A 19,037-nucleotide genomic window follows, 5' to 3' on the forward strand; every position below is an offset into this window, starting at 1 on the left:
TAACTATGCTAAGCAGTAACTTTGGTTGAAAAGGATATAGATTCAAACAGTGGCTAATTTCTGCATGATTAGGAAAAACATGTTTGTCATGGGAGTAAAAAAATAAAAATTTGTCTGTTAAATTACACATAAATATAAGGTACAAATGTATTTTTAAAATACAGATTAAAATAATCACACTTGCATCGTGTACATACGAAAATACAGTATTTAATATTCAATATACACAGACACATTTCTGATAAATGCAACTATTTGGCAACGCCAGTTTTTTTTGGGGGGAGGGTGGTTCCCTGTCCCCTAATTCCACACACATGGAAACACAACGGCTCAGCTAAAGTCCCCTAGCTCTGGCGGACATCTTGAAGCAGTTTGTTGATTTCAGCCACCAGCTCGCTGGCATCCATGAGTTCATGTTTCCCATCACTAAGATGGTTAAGCACATTGTCAAAATCATCTTCCTCGTAGTTTTCGGGAATCTCTTCCATAGCTGGCAGCCACTTGGAAGAAGGCTGCACACTGGAGTGAGTCCCCAGGGGGGTCCCAGAGCTGCTGGCGGGGTTCTGAAAATGTGTGCTGGCTGCCCAGGCCGCAACCCCTTGTGGGTAGCCCCCAGTTTTGCCCTGCGCTGGACCCTTTCGACGTTCCAGGGAGTTGGACCTATCCACTTCGCTGCATTCAGAATAGGTATCTAGGGATGCTGGGAGTAGGCGCTGGAACACACTGCTCATTTCAGAGAGCAGAGATGATGTACTAGAGTCGCCGGAGTCCTCGTCGCTTGGGGAGTCCTTCCCAAAGGTGGAAAAGCTCTTTTTTTTCTCCCCAGATTCTGCAGGCTGGCCGTCATCATCAAGGCCCTGATGAGAATGCTGTTGCTGAGGCTGAGCCGGGAATTCTTCTCCTGGGATGAACATGTTGTTTCTGTAATCAGAGGATGGCGAGGGCAGTGGGGGCATCCAGCACTGGTCAGAGTGGCCCAGGACTCTGCACTCCTCCGTACATAGCCTCATTGCTAAGAGCAAACAAAAAAGGAGGGCCCATTATTACACCACAAGGCATCACCCAAAGCGGTGGGAAATGCCATCTTATTCTTAAGATAGAAAGAGAAGGTTCTGCTCTGGTGTCCTAACGTTAATCTGTTGTTAGGCAGTTAGATCGGCTGTGGTTATACTTTTCATTTCTATATTGGCTCTCTGGACCAGATGTCACGCGTGTGGTATCGTCCTCCATTTATTAAAGGAAGGAAAATAATCATTTTTAGTGGTCTACTGTGAATATAGGTTGCCTAATAAAGAGATCATTATTTGTATGTGACCATGTCCAAAGAAAGCTAAGGCTCAGATAATCCCACAGAAGATAAACATAAACTACACAAGGACAACAGAGAGAGCTTAGGGCAAGCTCTTCAGTTTTGAGTAATGCCAGGCAAACTCTGTAAAGTATTTTTCGCTAACTTTCTTGAAATTAAGGCATTGACCTGCACTGAAAACACCAGTTCTTGGGTTAGTGTCTTTATCAGTCTTTCTTTTTTAAAAATTCATTTTACATCCCACTCACAGACCCCCCCATCCTCACTTTCCGCTCTCACCCTTAGTAGCCCCTCTGCTATTCTTACCATCTCTTCTTGGGAACCCCACTGGGTACCACCCTCCCCTGGAGTATCTTATTCCAGAAGGAATTATCAGTTTTCCTAAAAGGTTGAATTCATTATTCACTGGTCTATTAAAGTAGCAATTCAAGGTGCTCTGAATTAGTACCTTAGGTGTCCTGAGTTGTCCCATTATAAAGTATTTGTTTAGGGTTTAAAATAATATTCAATTATATGAAAAAGCCATTGGAAGCTGAAGAATATGAAAAAGTATATTATTTGATTCTCCCATATTTTCCAGTTCCCTCATGACCGAATTCATATAAACCGCTATGAAAACCACAGAGAAAAGCAGAAAAATACAAGAGGGAAATCTCTAAATTCGGTATACAGAAAGAGTCGCTACAATGCATTAAAAATTGAGATATGTAAATACTTGAAATGGATTCCATACAACAACCACTTATTTCAGGGAAAACTTTGTCTTTCCAACACTATATCATTTTAAGACAAACACAGCACTATAGAAAACATAAAGTAACCCTGTGTCCGAAAGAAATCAGGATTGACGCTAACCACAGGCATTTGTTTGGCGCTGAGTTTACAGATGCAGCTTCAGAGAGCAGGTTTCCAGCTTTGTCACTGTTGAACTATCGAATGCCACACCCACTGCTAGGGAAAACAAACAACCTACTGTGTGCTCTATGTCCACAGTCTAGTAAAGGAACCGTACAGAGCATATGGGCTTTATGGTTTCTGGAGGAGTAAGCAGAAAGATAAATAATGTCTTTTTAACTGTGTGGAAGTTACTGCTCTTTCTCACTGAACTCTATGCTAATTTTGGTTTTTAGCTTCCTCTGGACTTTCATTCTTAGTTTAAAAGGAAAACAAAAATGGAAAAACAAAACCAAAAATGAGACTAACTGCGGTAAGAGTCGGGTCTGAGGTATAAGCCTAGAAATTCAAAAGCATAAGAAAAGAACAGGGAAGGTAAAGTGTAAGGGAACTAGGGGGTGGACTTTGTTCTTAGAGGACTGACTCTGCTACTATGCTGTGGGGAGAGATTCATTTGAACAAACAGGGTGATTTCAATAACACCCAGGTTTAGATGGCATCCTTCAGTTATCTCGAGCTATATGGAAATAATTTGCTAAAGCTATTCTAATCTGCTCAGTGGAGAATAGAGCAAAGGGTATTGAAAAACAAGAATACCTTAAAACCATCACCTAGGTTTCTTCTGCAGAGAACTATCACAGTGGTGATGCCCCCATCCCATGCCCTGCACCCCTGCTTTGACCTCTGAGTCTCTGAACATGGAATTGAGGCCTGTGGAGTCTGACTGCTTTCACCCTGGTGGGAGTAAGAACAGGCCTGGCGTTGCTGTTCTGGCCCTCAGCTCTATGGCTTTAGTCTTAGCAAGGACATCTTTGCTGTACTGTCTTACTTGGCTTTGGTTTCCTTTAATGCAGATGAAAACATTACCTGGGATTCTACAAATCTTGGCCATATGCAACTTTTCTCATAACCTGAATTCTCTGAGCGGGGAAGCAGAAGATAAAAGTAGAACATGAACCACAGGACTAGCGCGAATATCTTAGGAATAGCGGTTAAACAGTGAAAGGAAGGCATTTAGAACACAATCTATAAATGATCATTTAGTTGTAGAGAATAGAATTAACTAAAAACATGAAGGAGAGCTGGCAACACGCTCATACTGAACAAGTATTAGGCCTGGGTTTATACTTCTCAGAAACCATGGACATGCCAGGGGAAAGTGGTGGCCCACCTGTACCCCCAGTCTTGAAGAGTGAAGTCAAGGTGTCCTGAGAACACCGCTGGCTAACTAGACACTTACATCAGGAGTTCTGGGCTCAAGATTCTGCCTCATTGATTAGGATGGAAGAGCTATTGAGGATGATTGTGGGCATTATTACAGAAATCTACCAGCATGGGTACTGTACTGGCTGGTTTTGTGTGCCAACTTGACACAGCTGGAATTATCACAGAGAAAGGAGCCTCAGCTGAGGAAGTGCCTCAGTGAGACCTGGCTGTATGGTATTTTCTCAATTTGTGATCAAGGTTGGGAGGGCCCCTTGTGGATGGTGCCATCCCTGGGAGGCTAATCCTGGGTTTTATAAAAAAGCAGGCTGAGCAATCCAGGAAGTGGAATGTGATGGCTTGTGTATGCTTGGTCCAGGGAGTGGCACTATTAGGAGGTGTGGCCTCGTTGAAGTAGGTGTGGTTTTGTGGGTGTGGGCTTTAAGACCCTCACCCTAGCTGTCTGGAAGTCAATATTCTGCTAGCAGCCTTCAGATCTTCATGAAGATGTAGAACTCTCAGCTCCTCCTGCACCATGCCTGCCTGGACGCTGCCATGCTCCAGCCTTGATGATAATGGACTGAACCTCTGAACCTGTAAGCCAGCCCCAATTAAACGTTGTTTTTGTGTTGCCTTGGCCATATTGTCCACAGCATCAAAACCCTAACTAACACAGGTACCCACACACAGTACATAAGACAGGTACCACACAAACTACAGACAAAATACCTACATACATGCAAACATATACAGACACACATGTACACCCCACACATATTCATGAAAATAGAAAAAAAAAAGATAAGAAGGCAGACTAATGGAAAAGATAACAGAAAACTAAGTGGACATAGACAGTAGAGAGGGAAGGGGAGGGGATGTGATGAAACAAAAAGGGCTAGGAGAGAAACAGAGAAAAGTATGCTCATTGCTATGAATGTTCTAATCTCACCCCTGACCACTGCTTGACACTGTATGTTTCATTCAGTGCTCAAAATGTTCCATCCCATATACAAGGATCAAGGGATGCTGAGCAGTACCCATGTCTTTGCTCTTCCTAGGGAATATCTCAAAGCCCTCTCAGGTGATAGCTTCTGTGATTGGGACAAATAGAAACAGAATCTCTTTTGCACCACTACATGACTAAACTTTATTAGTGCTCTGTTCCTTACAAGTAGCGTGGAAGGCAGTGCAGCGAGTATAAAAGAGGGATTCGAGCAACTCATTAGCCATAGGGTAAGTAGTAGACTATGCCTGAGGAACCCATCAAATAGGGGCCACTTCCGTGCCTGGCTGTCAATGGGACTGCAATCTCGTTCTAAACCAAATATAACAAATGATGTTTGAGGCACCCAGGGGATGCAGCCAATGAGATGATGCTCAGGCAATGCTCAGAAAGGAAAAGAAATAGATGTAAAAGCTGCTATTTCAAAGGCTATCAGGTAAGCAGCATTGGGTACAGGAAGCGAGGAAGAGGCACTTGTGGAGAACAGACAGTGTGCACAAAGCATGGGCGTGCTGTAGAAAGGGAAGCCTCGCTGCCTGTTGCAGAGGATTCAAAACTGGCAAAATTGAGAACAGGCTGAGAGCACATTTCAGTGGACTTTGAATACAAAGATAATAGATTTGCTCAGTGTTGCTGAGCAACGAGAGTCAGAGATTGACTTTGAGTGAAAAAAAAAATAAGAGGGAAAAAAAGTATGCTAAAACGTTCTGAAAAGGTTGTGAAACTGTATGAAGGAAGGATTTGAAAGGGGGAGTAGCCGAGAGCTGTGGAAAGGAGCCTGCCAGAAGCTGCAGGAAACAAGCCACTAGAGAAAGGCCAGGAGGCAGCTACGACTCCTAAGGAGAACAGAGAGCGGAATGAAGAGTGAGGTTTTGAAGTCTTCACAGATGAAAGATGAGGACAAGTGGAACAGATATAATCAGGAAAGATAGAAGCCTAGGAGCGGGAGACTTACATACCCATGTGCAACAAACCTTCACGGGGAACATGGAGGCTTGGGATACCCGTGGGTGGTGTTGGAGTTCAAAAGTGAATGGGGAAGAAAGAAAAGAGTTGACAAACATGTCAACAGATAAAAATGCATGTTTTTTTTTTAAGCTCAGAATAAAACCCTACATTTGTGTGGGAATTAGAAGAATGAATGATCAGAAATGACCCTTTTGGCAAGCCATGCAATGCAACAGGATCTATATTTGCTCGAAAATCAATGCAGAAAAAAAAAAAAAAAACACTTGGAACAAGACACTTACATCCTAAAAATACACATACTTTAGAAAATTGTGCTGATCTCTGTTAATAAAATTCAGATGTGGAGCAAGATTTTTCTCTGCTTGTAGTATTTCCTGAGTAGATACTTTTGCAAACCACAAGTTTTACACCCTGGCATGCCTGCAGAAGTTGCCAGAATAAATAGGCATCGAAGATATCGATGCAGTGACACCACAGTGATGCTCATGATTAAAAGATGGTTCTCCTTGCAGACACTTAGTTAGTATGCACTGCGGTCCGTGCTAGCAAAGCATGAACATAATGGAATCATCACCAACCACTGCTCCTGTCCCAGAACTCTGCAGCTTGAAAATGGTTCAGCCCCATGTAGAAGTGAGAAGCAACAGAGGGTAGAAATGTGCCTCTGATGACATAATTAGTTGAAAACACAGACATCTGCTTGCATGAGTACATGTGCTCCTACACACACACACACACACACACACACACACACACATACACACACACTCACACATACACACACACTCACACTCACACTCTCACATATACATATGCACACACACACACACACACACTCACACACACACACACACACATACACACACACTCACACATACACACACACTCACACTCTCACATATACACATGCACACACACATACACACACACACAAAACATCTGTAATTTTGAACCCCCGTGTAATATTGATGGAGATAAAGTACATAGTAAGCAAGATTCTCTGTTTTCTACAGTTTAATTTTGCCTATCTACAGTTATCTCTTGATTGTCTAATATTTATTACTATTATTATTGATTATTATTTAGTTCAAGCACTAGATAATTCTGCTGCAATGAACATATGGAAATATGGTAACTTTGCAAATATAGAGAAGATGTAAAAATAACTGTTTTTTCCCCAAAAATCACAGAAATGGTAACATTGAAAAGAGGCAAATCAAAGTTTTGATTTGTGTAGTGCTGTGGCTTCAATTCCCAGGATTGTAAGTGAGAAACAGATGAATGAATGAATGAATGAGTGAATCAAGGAATAGATGAATGTGTAAGCACATAAATAATACACTAACAGGTAACTATTTCAATTCTATTACTTTGGAGTTTAAAACTTCAGATGCTTAGATCTACAAATGGTAAGGTTACTTTTTAACATTGTCTAAATGTATTCTCCATTTTATTGCCATGATAAATTAAATTTCCAATAAATAAACCCTATCCTTTTTAAAAATGTCTACCACAATGTTGATGCCATACCCATGTGTTTCTGTTTATGAAATAATCTAATGTGGGATATTTTGCTATTCTAGGGTAGGGCTCTTTCAGCGTCATATCACAGAATCCTAGAAATAAAACTAGCTGCATCATTATATAAGCCAGAATAATAAAATTACTTGTCATTGAGCATGATGTCTTAGAAAATATATGTTCCTTTAGCCAATTCAGAGATTTGTCTTCAAATTGGTCTGATCTATAAAGTGAAAATAATAGATTCCTTGGGTGACTGTGGAAATGCAGTCTGCTAGTCACCCAGTAGGCCTCAGTGCAACTAGACATCCTTCCTATACATTGTCTAGCCCGAAATAAAGTATCTGGTCCTGTAACCATATAACTAAACAAGCAACATGTATTTAGTGGTTGCAAAGAGGTTGATATGTTTTCAGATATAAAAGCAAATAAGGATCTAGGGAGATGGCTCAGTAGCTGTGGGAATGTGGATCTGAGTGTTATTCTCCAGCAACCATGTACAAGCCAAATTCTGCCTGTGCCTCTGACCCTGGGATTCTGGGGCCGAGATAGGCATGCTGGAGGCTTGCTGGACAACTAGATAGCTATATCCAAGGGCTTCTGAAGTTCTGAAGAAGACATCCTCTCTCAAGGCAACAAGGCAAAGAGAATAGAGGAAGATATCCACTACTTTCTCACCCTGACCATGAGCACAGTAGGGCAAACATATATGCACATGTGCAGAGAGAGAGAGAGAGAGAGAGAGAGAGAGCACTAGTTACTTCATATATGTCATAGATTAGTGACTAAAGGTAAGGAAATTGGGTCGGATCTGACCGTCTCATTCCCACCAGGTGAAGCCTGCCTTCCTGGCTTGCACTGTTGTAACCTTTATAAGCTTCTGGTTTTCAAACCTGAAAACACATAGAAACACTATTATCATGGACACCAGGACATCTAAGCCCAAGGAACATAACATCAATGTTCTTAAAATTGGAAGAGCTTCGTCACTGAAGTGTATATAAAGCCAACAGCCACCACTATAAATAACTAAAGAGGCACAGCCCCATGTGAACCCAGAGTCCACAGTCTGAGCCCACAGGATGCCCTGGGGCACAGCTGGTAAGCACTGCTGCTGATTAGCCAGTGCCACTATAACTCCCGAGAGCTAAATTCTATCTTCTGAATTTCCCAAAGTTTCTGGTAATTTCCCTCATGTATTCTATCCTACTTTCTTTACCTTTACAAATAAATGTATACATGTTACACAAAAGCAAGGTACTAGTAAACTATTGTTCCTTTTCTGTATGTGTATTGCAAACAATGGTCATTTGATTGGCAATCAATGAATTAAGACATGTAGACAGTCAGAGGAAAACTTCCGTACCCCTAAGGGTTGATTTATTTCTACAGCCCCTAGCAATGAGGCTGCTACTAATGTTCTCAGCATTTGCTCAGTTGGATCAGTGTTCCTAGGGCACAATTAGAGGCAAGAATCACTAAGGAAAAAATTGATTCAAAACTTAATAGAATTTTCTCCACCTGGCTGTGTGCTTTATAAATCCCCCTCTGGGTTTGTTTCCCTCCTCCACAGCTGTGCAGATTCCAAATGAAAGGTGGCATGAGACGTTCTCCTAGCCACCTACCAAGGTACATCCCTTCTCCTATTTTTAGTGCTTAAAATATACCCTTTCCAGTGTATTTTCGTCTCTGATTTTGTGAGTTGGTTCCCATCACAGGAAATGTATCCTCCAAATTATAGTCCAGTTCACCACTATCCACCAAACAGGCTGTCTAAATACAAACAGCCACCCAGTAATTTTCTAGAGTTGCTCAGGGGTGCCCTGTGGCACTGGCCAGATAGAACGGAGGGAGGAGAGCAGGGACTTGGTTTTCTTCCGTGCTCTCTCCCCTTCCTTCTCCTATTAAGCCTTCTCATTTCTTCCTTCCCTACCAATGGCTTATTGTGGATTTCGAGAGGAAAAATGTTAAAGGTCTCACATTTGCCCACTGCTCATAGCACACAGATGATACGTTTTCAGTGTAAAGGACAAAGAGGCAGACATAGAGGCACAGAGAAGCTGTTCCTCGTCCTGGCCCTGTGGTAGCTGTGAAAATAAAGACTTAGCTATTGTTGCCCTCTTACCTGCTGGAATTCTTCCATCAGTGAGAAAGAGGTCACTGAATCCTTCTCCCAGGAGCCTGTCTATTGGAGAATCTCGTCCCAAATCATAATCACTGTCTCCTGCTTCACTATCTCCACGGCCACTGTCCTTCAAGCTAAACTTATCCATGTCTTGAAGGGCATATCTAAGAAAGATCAGTGAAAGGAACACACAGTTTTATTCTTCAGCATTTCAGGAGTAGAGACTTAAGAGCTGACACAAGGGTATTCCATACCTATAGCTCCTGGAGTATTTGTTTCCTCGGAAACTGGGCCTTGGCTGATACTGCCCCTGGTGAAGCATGGAGAGAAGCTGCGAGACCTGCTGGGAACCAAAGAGACAGGACTGATGGCCGGGTAAAGAAGAAAACGTCTTCCTGAATTCATGTGCAGTGAGAAGAAAGGGAAGCAGCCTGCTATTACATACTAAACTCACACTGTCTGCATGTCGGGGATTCACATGTGCTAGGCCATGCAGAAGGCAGAGCAGACACCCAACACAGTTAAAATCTATTGCAGGGAGACCTGGGTAATCTCAAAACTCAAGTGAGTTCTCTATGCTTGAAAGACTTTTAAATAACTGCCTTCCTTTACAGTTTAGATAAAATGGTCAAATAAAAAAAATAAATTAATTAAAATTAAAAAAAAAAACTCAGTAAAATACACTGTTAGCCCGAGTTAATTAAAATAATGCCAGAAGGCCAGAAACCTGCACCAAGTTTTCCAAACACAGCATGCATTGAAATTAGATTCTGAAGACCCAGGATGGTGATTTTTTTTTTTTTTTTTTTTTTTTCAGGAGAAAATTTAAGGAGAATGACTGGGTCTCTTTCATTTTTTTTTTTTTCCCCCTTCTCAGCATCTTATTCTGAGAAGTACAGGGACTCTTGTCCCATGGGACACATTACACACAACACCCACAGGTAAGTTACTTACAAAAATAAAATATGCCACACTGTACTTAAGAGAGGTGTCTTGAGTCCTAGTGGAATCGCATACTGTCATTGATTAATGCCACCTTAAAGGTGTGATTACTGTGCAGCCTCTGAGCAGTAAGAGCTGGCTTTCCCAGGCGCTGTAGTTTATGATCTTACCTCAACAGCAGGAGTGGCGTGGGTGAGTTCTAATGAAAAATTCTCTGGCACGTGGTTTGACGAGATGGTCACCAAACTGTTGAGTGACTGGTGACTGTTGTGACTCTGGCGGCTGCCCATTTGCCCCCTTTCCAAGGTTGGGGATGAAGATGGAGAAGATATGTGGTGAGATCTGATGGGCAGAGTGCCGTTGATGGTGGGCACCAGTGTAATGTCCCCTTTGTGAATCTGCCTGGATGGCCTTTTGGGATGATGCTGGTAAGTGGACTCTGCCACCCTGCAGTTGTAGGATCTGGTGTCTTTCTTTTCTCTGTTACACCTCGTTGCAAACAGTACCATAATAACCAGCAACACTGCACAAATGGCCCCTAAGGAAATAATTATGATCATGGACACATCCAAGGATGCGTGGCTGACAGAAGTCATGGCTGTGCTTGTCACCGATTCTGCATAGTCAAAGACTGTGCACCTCAGAAGGACTTTGGTGTGCAGAGGAGGGTTGCCCTTGTCCTGGACGACAACTGAAAGTACCCATTCGGTAGAGGCAGTGGATTCCATGCTGACGTTGGTATGAACGTCACATGACCTTGGATCCATGATAAAGATGTTTTCCTCATTCCCAGCTACTATGGAGCAAGTGAATTCAGCATTTGCTCCAGAGTCTCTGTCAACCACCCTTATTCTTGTGACATGAAACCCACTTTCGACTCCTTTGGGGATGGAGATGTCTGCAGTATTATTGTGTATTGTGGGCCCTAGAACCACAGGGGCATTGTCATTCTCATCAATGATGGTCAGCACAACTGTGGCGTTGCTTGCCAGCTGCTTCTGACCCCCTCCATCCCTTGCTTCCACCACAAATGTGATCTGACTCACTTCTTCATGGTCAAAGATCCTGAGGGCATAGATGGCGCCGTTAGACGGATCAATGGTTACATAGGTGGTAATGGAACTTCCCAAGACAAAACTCTCTAAGATGGTGTATGTCACGTGTCCATTTTCACCAAGATCCGGATCTGTGGCTGTAACTGTCGTGATATATGCCCCTGGTGAATTATTCTCTGGGATGACAAATTCGTATCGGCTCCTCTGGAAGTGGGGTGGATTGTCATTTATGTCGTTGATCTGGACAGTAAAATGTCTCACTGAGGAGAGGCTGGGTGTTCCCTTGTCTTCAGCAATCACAGTCAGACTATACTCAGATCTCTTTTCTCTATCCAGAGTCGCATTGGTCAAGATTAAGTAGTTGTTTTCATATGTCTTCTGAAGTTTAAAATGCCCATGTCCATGAAGTTTACAGATTATTTCCCCATTCAGCCCAGAATCCTTGTCTTGAACCCTGACGATAGCAACAAATGTATCGATGGGATCCCCTTCAAAAACATAAGATACTTCTTCTTTTCCAGGGGACATGAGGTTTATGCTAATTTCAGGCTTATTGTCATTAACATCCACAACCTTGATTATAATCTTGCAATGAGCAGGAATGGAATTGGGACCCAAATCTTGGGCTTGAACGTCTATCTCATAGGACTTGGTGATTTCATAATCCACCGGCTTGAAAAGGGTCAAGTGTCCTCTTTCTGAGTCGATCTTAAAAGTCTCTATAATTTTGGGAGACACATGACTGCTGAAAGAATACACAATTCTCCCATTAGCGCCCTCATCTGGATCGGTGGCATTTAGATCAAGGAGCAAGGTTCCAACTGGGGAGTTTTCTAAGAGTTGTATAGTGTAAGAGGGCTGCTCAAAGGCGGGGCTGTTGTCGTTGGAATCCGAAATGCTTATTTTCAGGATGGAAGAACCCGACCTCTGAGGCACTCCCATATCGGAGGCCGTGAGCTGAAGCTCATAGCTAGCCTTCAGCTCACGATCCAACTCTTTGACCACTATGAGTTCAGCGTACTTGGCCCCGTCCGTCCTGGTCCGCACTTCGATATTAAAATAATCATTAGCAGAGAGCGAGTAGGTATGGAGGGAATTTTCCCCAACATCTGGGTCGAACGCACTGTCCAGAGGGATGCGAGTCCCAACTGCTGCGCTCTCCGAGATCTCAATGGGGATGACGGGTCTCGAGAATTGAGGGGAATTGTCATTAATGTCCAGCACGTCCACTTCAATGTGGAACAGCTGCAGATGCTCGGTCGGCAGAGTGAGCACATCAAACTCTATCGAACAGTTCAAGTTTTTTTGGCACAGTTGCTCGCGGTCGATTTTAGCCCCTATGCTGATTTCTCCGGTATTCTCGTTTACGACCAAAAGAGGAGAATTCCCCCGAGGCATGGCTCGGAAACGAATGGCAGAAGGATTTGGTAGCTTCAATAAAACATCAGCCACATCTTCCGATAGTCTAGCAATTACCGATCCGACCCTCTGCTCCTCATAAATCCTGTATTTCAGATTCTTACCTAGGACATCGTGGCTGAAAAACGCCATCAGAAGTGCAAGTGCGAATCTAAAGTGCATTTTAGTATTTATTTGGTGCCTTGGTCAGCTGCTCAATTCCCTTCTCAGGGAGTTAGAAGAGCCCAGCAATCCCCTCAACTTCCTCCCCGCCACTCAGGGCTCTAAGCCGCATCGGGTCTCAGAGTCTGGAAAGCGACTCCTAATCACACAGCAATTAACAGCTCGCAAACTTCGGTTTTCATACACACCGTTTGGCGACTTCCAGACAGGAGCGTGAAGTCCCCTCCTGGTAGGGGTGGCCGCCCGTCCTCTTGGCTGGGAGCAGCGTGTCACCTCGGCCTGGCTCCCTGCGTGGACTCCGTCCCCATCTATTGCAGGGTGCCGGCGGAGTCTGCAGTGTGTGTTTCCCGGGCGATTCTTGATTTTTCCCCCCTTTCCTCTGCTCTGCTCCGCTGCAGACTAAACACCCGTGATTGCTGACTCCAGTCTGAAAATCTCTACAACTTCACTTCAACTCAGACAAAGCTCTTTGCCTGGCGTGTGTTGAATCGCTTCCAGCCAATCAGCGAGCTTCCAAATCCGAAGCTGCTGGAGTCACCGGAGCGAGGGAGGGCGCGCGTGGAGGGTGGGAGCGGGAGGGTGGCGGGCGCGGGCTGGGGACCCGCTAGGGGTGCGGGAGCGCGGCCGGGGGTGGGGTTCAGCCCTCCCCGCCCCTCCTCCACCTCCATCCACTTTCTCCAAGCGTGCCGCGACAAAGGGGAGACAAATTACAGCGGGAGAGGGGAGTGGGGGTGGGGAGACAGAGAGGGAAAGGAAAAAGAAAGGAAGAAAAAACTTTAAATCAACTTCTGTGCCTGTATTTATATGGCACATTAAATAGTTCTTGTTTTCTTAATTGCCCTTTTCTTCTGCCACAAACATGTAATCATCTTGCTTTCTTTTTTCAGGGTTCCTTAACTGCTGGTTTCACTTAAAATACCTCCAAGTCAATTTTGTCGGTGGAGGAATTTAATAAAATGAGGAAACTTGCTTCTAATTATGCACCTTCCCCTCCCCCTAGGCGGGTCTTTTCTCCTCTATGGAGCGCACAAGCGGATTTTCTTGGAGCTCTGTTTTAAAGAACAGCCCAAGTGGAGAGGTTTCATTTTCTGCTTTCTTTCATCTTTTTACTCTTTGAAGATAAGAAAGGGGCCTATCTTGCACTCCCGATTTCTCTTAATTAGCAAGATTTAAAGGAACACCTCAGAGTTTGGAAGTAATTAGCAAAGGAATTCTACCTTATTTCAGCCCTTTCTTTAGTTTGAGCAAAATCGTTTCTGTTATTTATTTGTCTTTCACTTTAAAAATAAAAAGAAAATCCTATTTATCATGGGCAAAATAGATAGCTTGGGTAAAATTGATAGCGTTCGCCTAGCGGATTCTTCCAACAGAATACTATCTATCCACAGCGAGTTTTCACAATGAATGCTGAGGGGACATGGACTCAATATAGTTTACAAGTCAAATTTTTATAATACATACATTATTTATGAAAACGGTTTCCAGATATGTATTTTAAAAACCCAAAGGTTGTTTACACTGAGAAATAAAATGCCTAAGCTGAAAATTGCATTTTGTGTGCATCAGAGTGCTGGAAATATCTCAGGAGTTTGGTGCTGTATCCAGGTCACGGGGTTGATATGGTATTCTTATTGGGAAATATGATTATTTATGATGTTCCTTCTGCTCTGTGGATCCTTTTAAGTTTATCACTTGGGCTCCATTCTTGCGTACCCCACCTTCTGCATTATTCCTTGGCTGTCTTCAGCTACTTGCCAATACCCTGCCTCACAGAATCTTCCTGTAACTTTATTTTCCATATATTTTGCCCCCCAGAAACATATTTTTTTAAAAGTAATTTTCTGATTTTTTTCTCTTTGCTTTGGTTATTCTCAGCAGAACTCAGCTACCGTCCCTGGGAAGAAGAAATCAGAGAAGAGGCCCAGTACAAACTTTCCTTCATTTTAAGCTTTCAAAAGCATTTTATGAGCCATTGTCTTCCCCTCTCTACCAAACCAATGCTGTGTGTCAAATTATGAAGAATAGAAATTCCTGTAATGAATGTACTTAGTGCTGGGTCATGGTGATGAACGCTCTGCCCATAAGGCCGCTTGACAAGTTTGCAACCCTTTCAAACCTCTGATCCCCAAACCCTATAGACAAACTCAGGAAACAACCAGAAGCAACTGGGACTTTAGAAACTCACAACCATCTGGCCTAAGTCACTACCACTCTGAGCCAACAATTGTAGCAGTACAGGTCTTAGAGAACCCCTCTGTAAAAGCCAAAGGAGCAAAGAAATGAGTTAGTTAGGGGGAGAATTCTCAAGTCATATAAGTTTACCAATCTGAGGGCTTTCCTCTGTGAGTGTGGTTAGTTTACCGCCAGACCTTATGCCTTGGCTTTGTCTCCTTCATTTACTGGATTTGTTTTCCATTTGCTTAGAGTGAGATGCTTTAGCAAATCTTTCATTGTTATATCCTGAGGTATTGATCAAAAATTGACAGGTGAGATGTAGCCATCCAGAACATGTTTCTGTGATTATGACTCTAGCAATCTTGGAATCATTTCATGGAGTATGGCTTTTACACTGACAGCAATGTGCAAACCATATATAATTTTATTTTCAGAGGCTAATGTCTTCCTGAGTGGTTTCCATATCTCCTTGGTCGTGTATCTATTTCTTACCAAGTACAGTACTGGGGGTAGAATCCAGGGTGTATGGGGCATGATTCCTCCCGTCTTTAAACTAAGTACTTGGGAGACACATGGAACTCTATGAGTTCAAAGTCAGCTTCATCTACACTGCAAACCTTCATTCAGAAAGAGCTATAAATCAGAGACTAGTGTAAAAAGAAAAAAATACATATGTTTCTTTTATATGCTTCATTAATTCTAACAAGTCAAAATTTCATTATTTCTTATAACTACAAAGAAAGTACAGAAACAAAAACAAACAAGCAAATCCCCATCTCCCAGATTGCACCTGAGGGAGAAGATGAATAAGTTTCTCTTACACGGTCCCTTGACCATGACCTGATACAACTTATTTCTTTAGACTTTCAAAAGTGTGTGAACAAGTGGATGACCTTCTCAAAGAACTTCTTGGGCAGCCAGTGGAAGAAATCAAATAGCATTTTTCTAAATGGCAGCTCTTTTGACTAGGAAGAGGAATGTTCTCACTGCATGAACACTTTGACCATGTAAGTGAGGTCAGGTATAAGAACAAAGTAGCCCTGTGCCTCTGGATTTGAAGTTGACCGTGTCTGGTCTGTTGAACATATTTCCTCCATGATCCCCCCCCATGTCTATCCATCTATGTGCATAGGAAAATGGACTTGTGTGTGATTACATGTCAATAGGTTCATGTGGTGGTGTGTGGGTTCACATGCATGTGTAGACATGTGTTTACATGCACATGTGTCATCTATTTTGATGACTTTTAAAAGAAAAAGTCATCTTTCTACATATGAATCACTAATATTTTCCATCCTTCTAACAAGTAAGGGAAGCTAACACTTAGCTCTACAGCCCAAGTATCTCATATTAAATGGGAAATGTCTCTGTTGTCAATATATAAAGTTAAGAATGCAATTCCAAAACGGAGACATAAATTTTGTGAACATCATAGTTAATATCTATATTCCATAACAGCATATGAAAATTTAAAGCCAGTTAGAATGTTACAGTAATAAGTATTTCCTCTCAGCTCACCATATCACATTTTGTCTACCATGAAAAACATAAGACAGCACACATATCATCCTCTTCTAAAATGAGATAACATTTCAATCTCCCCTGATAGGAAATGACCCTCCTTAACACCATACGGGTAAAATAACCCACAATAATTAATCTACAATATATCCTGGAAAACTAGAAGGGGGGGGGCTTTATCAGACAAAGATTTGTGGAGTCAAGGAAACTCGGTTCTCCAGATCTGATTAAAAGAAAGAGGTTGGTAGATGATCCCAGCCAATGAGTGACTACAGGTGCCACCAACTGAAAGCTTTAGAACTCTGCGAAACTTACCTAACTTCAGTGGAGTCCTGTAATCCTTTCAAGGTAGCTGTGTTAACAACTCTTCACAAAACATTCTTGCAAGTATCTTGATCATTGGCAAATGCACAAAGGCCAGGACAGAGAAGACACATGAGAAAGTATTCTCTCAGCCTTTCTGCATCTGTTTTCTGCTTAACATTTGTTGAAGGACAAGAAATGTGTGTTGTATCTATAATCCTTTGTTCTTTTTAAGTAGTTTAAGCTGGGAAGATGACGCTCTCTCCAGTTGGCTTTAAGAGGACAAATTATGAAGCATAATAGACAACACTCGCCATATGAAAAATGAAGATCTTGAAATGCTGAGCCTTCGCTGAAGGAAGTGTCTTAATATTTACCAGCCATGCAAATACACATAGCGCTACAATTAAGAGAAATCTTCTGGATGCTTAGTAATCTTTATATTTGATCGGATATATATCAGGTATGTGCCTGTTCTCCCTTGACCTAAAAGGTGTAAATAATCTTAATTCATATGAGGTTTTGACAAGGACAAGGAAGATGAAATTTGTCAATTATAATTTTTATTTAAAAATGTGTTATCATGTCTTTGTCCAACCATGTAACATCTATGTTGTTCTTCCTGGACTCCCTATACTAATCCAGTCAATGATGTAATAGTAAAGACTGAGTAAACAGTACTCTCTTTCCACTGACACACATCAAAATAAGTCAAGAGATAGCAAATGAGATTCTATCCAGAATTTTGACTTGTAGAGTCAGAAGAAAGTTTGGTAAATTCCGATCAAAGCAAAATGGACCAAGGGCCACAAGACAGCCACACACCTAGAGACATGGCTCTTTAGGAGACAGCAGAAGCCAAGAGCCAGAAAGAGTTGGAATCTACCTACCGGAGTGGCAGGTGGCAGGTTAATTGAGTCTGCATGGGCAGTCAGTATTTGGGGTGTCCTGCCAAGAGGACTGTGCCAAGTTCCAGCAGGTGACTTAAAGTTTGGCAAAAGATGATCGTCTATGTCCAAACGAGGGACATCTATGTGACTGGCTTTTCATTTTATGACTCCGGGTCTTCCAAAACAGGCAGGTCTGAAATTGAAGATTGAAATGAGGGAACTAACACAAGCACATCCAGAAACCTGGAGAATAGAAAGTGAACCCTAGAATCCTAACCAAAATCTCCAACTGAGTCTATCTAGGTCACAGGTCAACAAGATTCAGCAAAGTTGACATTAGGATTAGACCCTAAATCTGTTCCCATTTTGTTTTGTTTTTCTGTTTTTTTTTTTGGTTTTTTTTGTTTTTTTTTTTTGAGATATGGTCCCTGCCTTTTGCTATGTAGCTCACCATGATCTCAAATTCACAGAAGGCCAGCTGATTCTGCCTCCACAGCTCTGCTATTAAACATGTGTATCCTCATGCTTGGTTAAATTCATTCCCTCAAAAGCATTACCTAAAGCAATAATCTCAGCAGACATAATTGCTATAGTTGGTTGCAGCCTAGAAGTGAAATGAGTTTTCTTTCTTAAAACAAAACTGGTCAGTCTGAGATAACCATCTACAGAGCAACAGCTGAGATTTCATATGGAGCCTTGTGGAAAATCCAGAATCTCTGACAGCAACTAATCTTGCTTAGATACGCTGTGCATCTCACTGAGCTCTTTGGGTGGTTCCCATGTTCACTGATGTCAGAGATATGCTTCTAAAGGGTCACTGCTGTCAGCAGGGTCCTTGTTCTAACAGTTGGTAATTAATTCAATGGCTGGAGGAACACTCCTCTAGAGAGCATAGAGATGATTACTGGAAGAAGAGCCTGAGCTTAGACATTATTAATTCAAGAACATTAAGTAGAATTGATAAAAGAAGATTTTCTCTGATTAATTTCCTAGTGAGGAAGGAAATTAAGCTTTCCTTTGGACTCAATATCTTATTCTAGCTGTCAACCTGTTTATCCATTTAGGGCATCTAGTTTTTTACTTACAGGAAAACATGTTTCAGAAAAGGGATCTTGCTATTTTTGACATTAATTTCTGAAAGCAAAACACTTCCAGTGTCATTACCTACATTCATATGTATATATACACATACATATGCATATCCTACATACATATCCTGTAAATATACACATACACTGTTGTGCATTGCATCTGACAGGCACATGTCCATTATAAAGTTACTTATGCTTTTGGATTCATTCATTGACAGCATATCTTCATCCTTTGCCATTCTTTCACTGGGTGAGAATGTGCTTTCTTTCATACTAAACCACTTCTTGCTCAGCACTAGTGATTGGGTGGAAGCAATGGGGAGGTGCACTGGATGCTTGTGCACTGCCTGTGCTTGTCTTTAAAGTCCACTGGATAAGTAGTCCCTCTGGACACACCTTAATACATGTTTTAGTTGCCTAGGCATTGAGCATTTCAACTTTTGGCAACTCCTCAT

At 42.2% G+C, this 19,037-nt stretch overlaps 1 protein-coding gene across 1 annotated transcript; it reads right to left on the reverse strand.

Moving 5' to 3' along the window:
• Positions 1-344: 344 nt before the first annotated feature.
• PCDH18 (protocadherin 18) lies at positions 345-15,874 on the reverse strand (the record flags this gene model as incomplete). The annotated part of the gene is made up of 5 exons (XM_080929598.1): positions 345-1,012; positions 9,025-9,188; positions 9,279-9,364; positions 10,137-12,621; positions 15,765-15,874. The coding sequence occupies 5 exons, from the start codon at positions 15,872-15,874 to the stop codon at positions 345-347; spliced, it is 3,513 nt and encodes a 1,170-aa protein (XP_080785724.1).
• Positions 15,875-19,037: the final 3,163 nt, after the last annotated feature.

The sequence above is a fragment of the Micromys minutus genome (assembly GCF_963924665.1).
Source record: "Micromys minutus genome assembly, chromosome: 15".
In the NCBI taxonomy this organism is placed as follows: domain Eukaryota; kingdom Metazoa; phylum Chordata; class Mammalia; order Rodentia; family Muridae; genus Micromys; species Micromys minutus.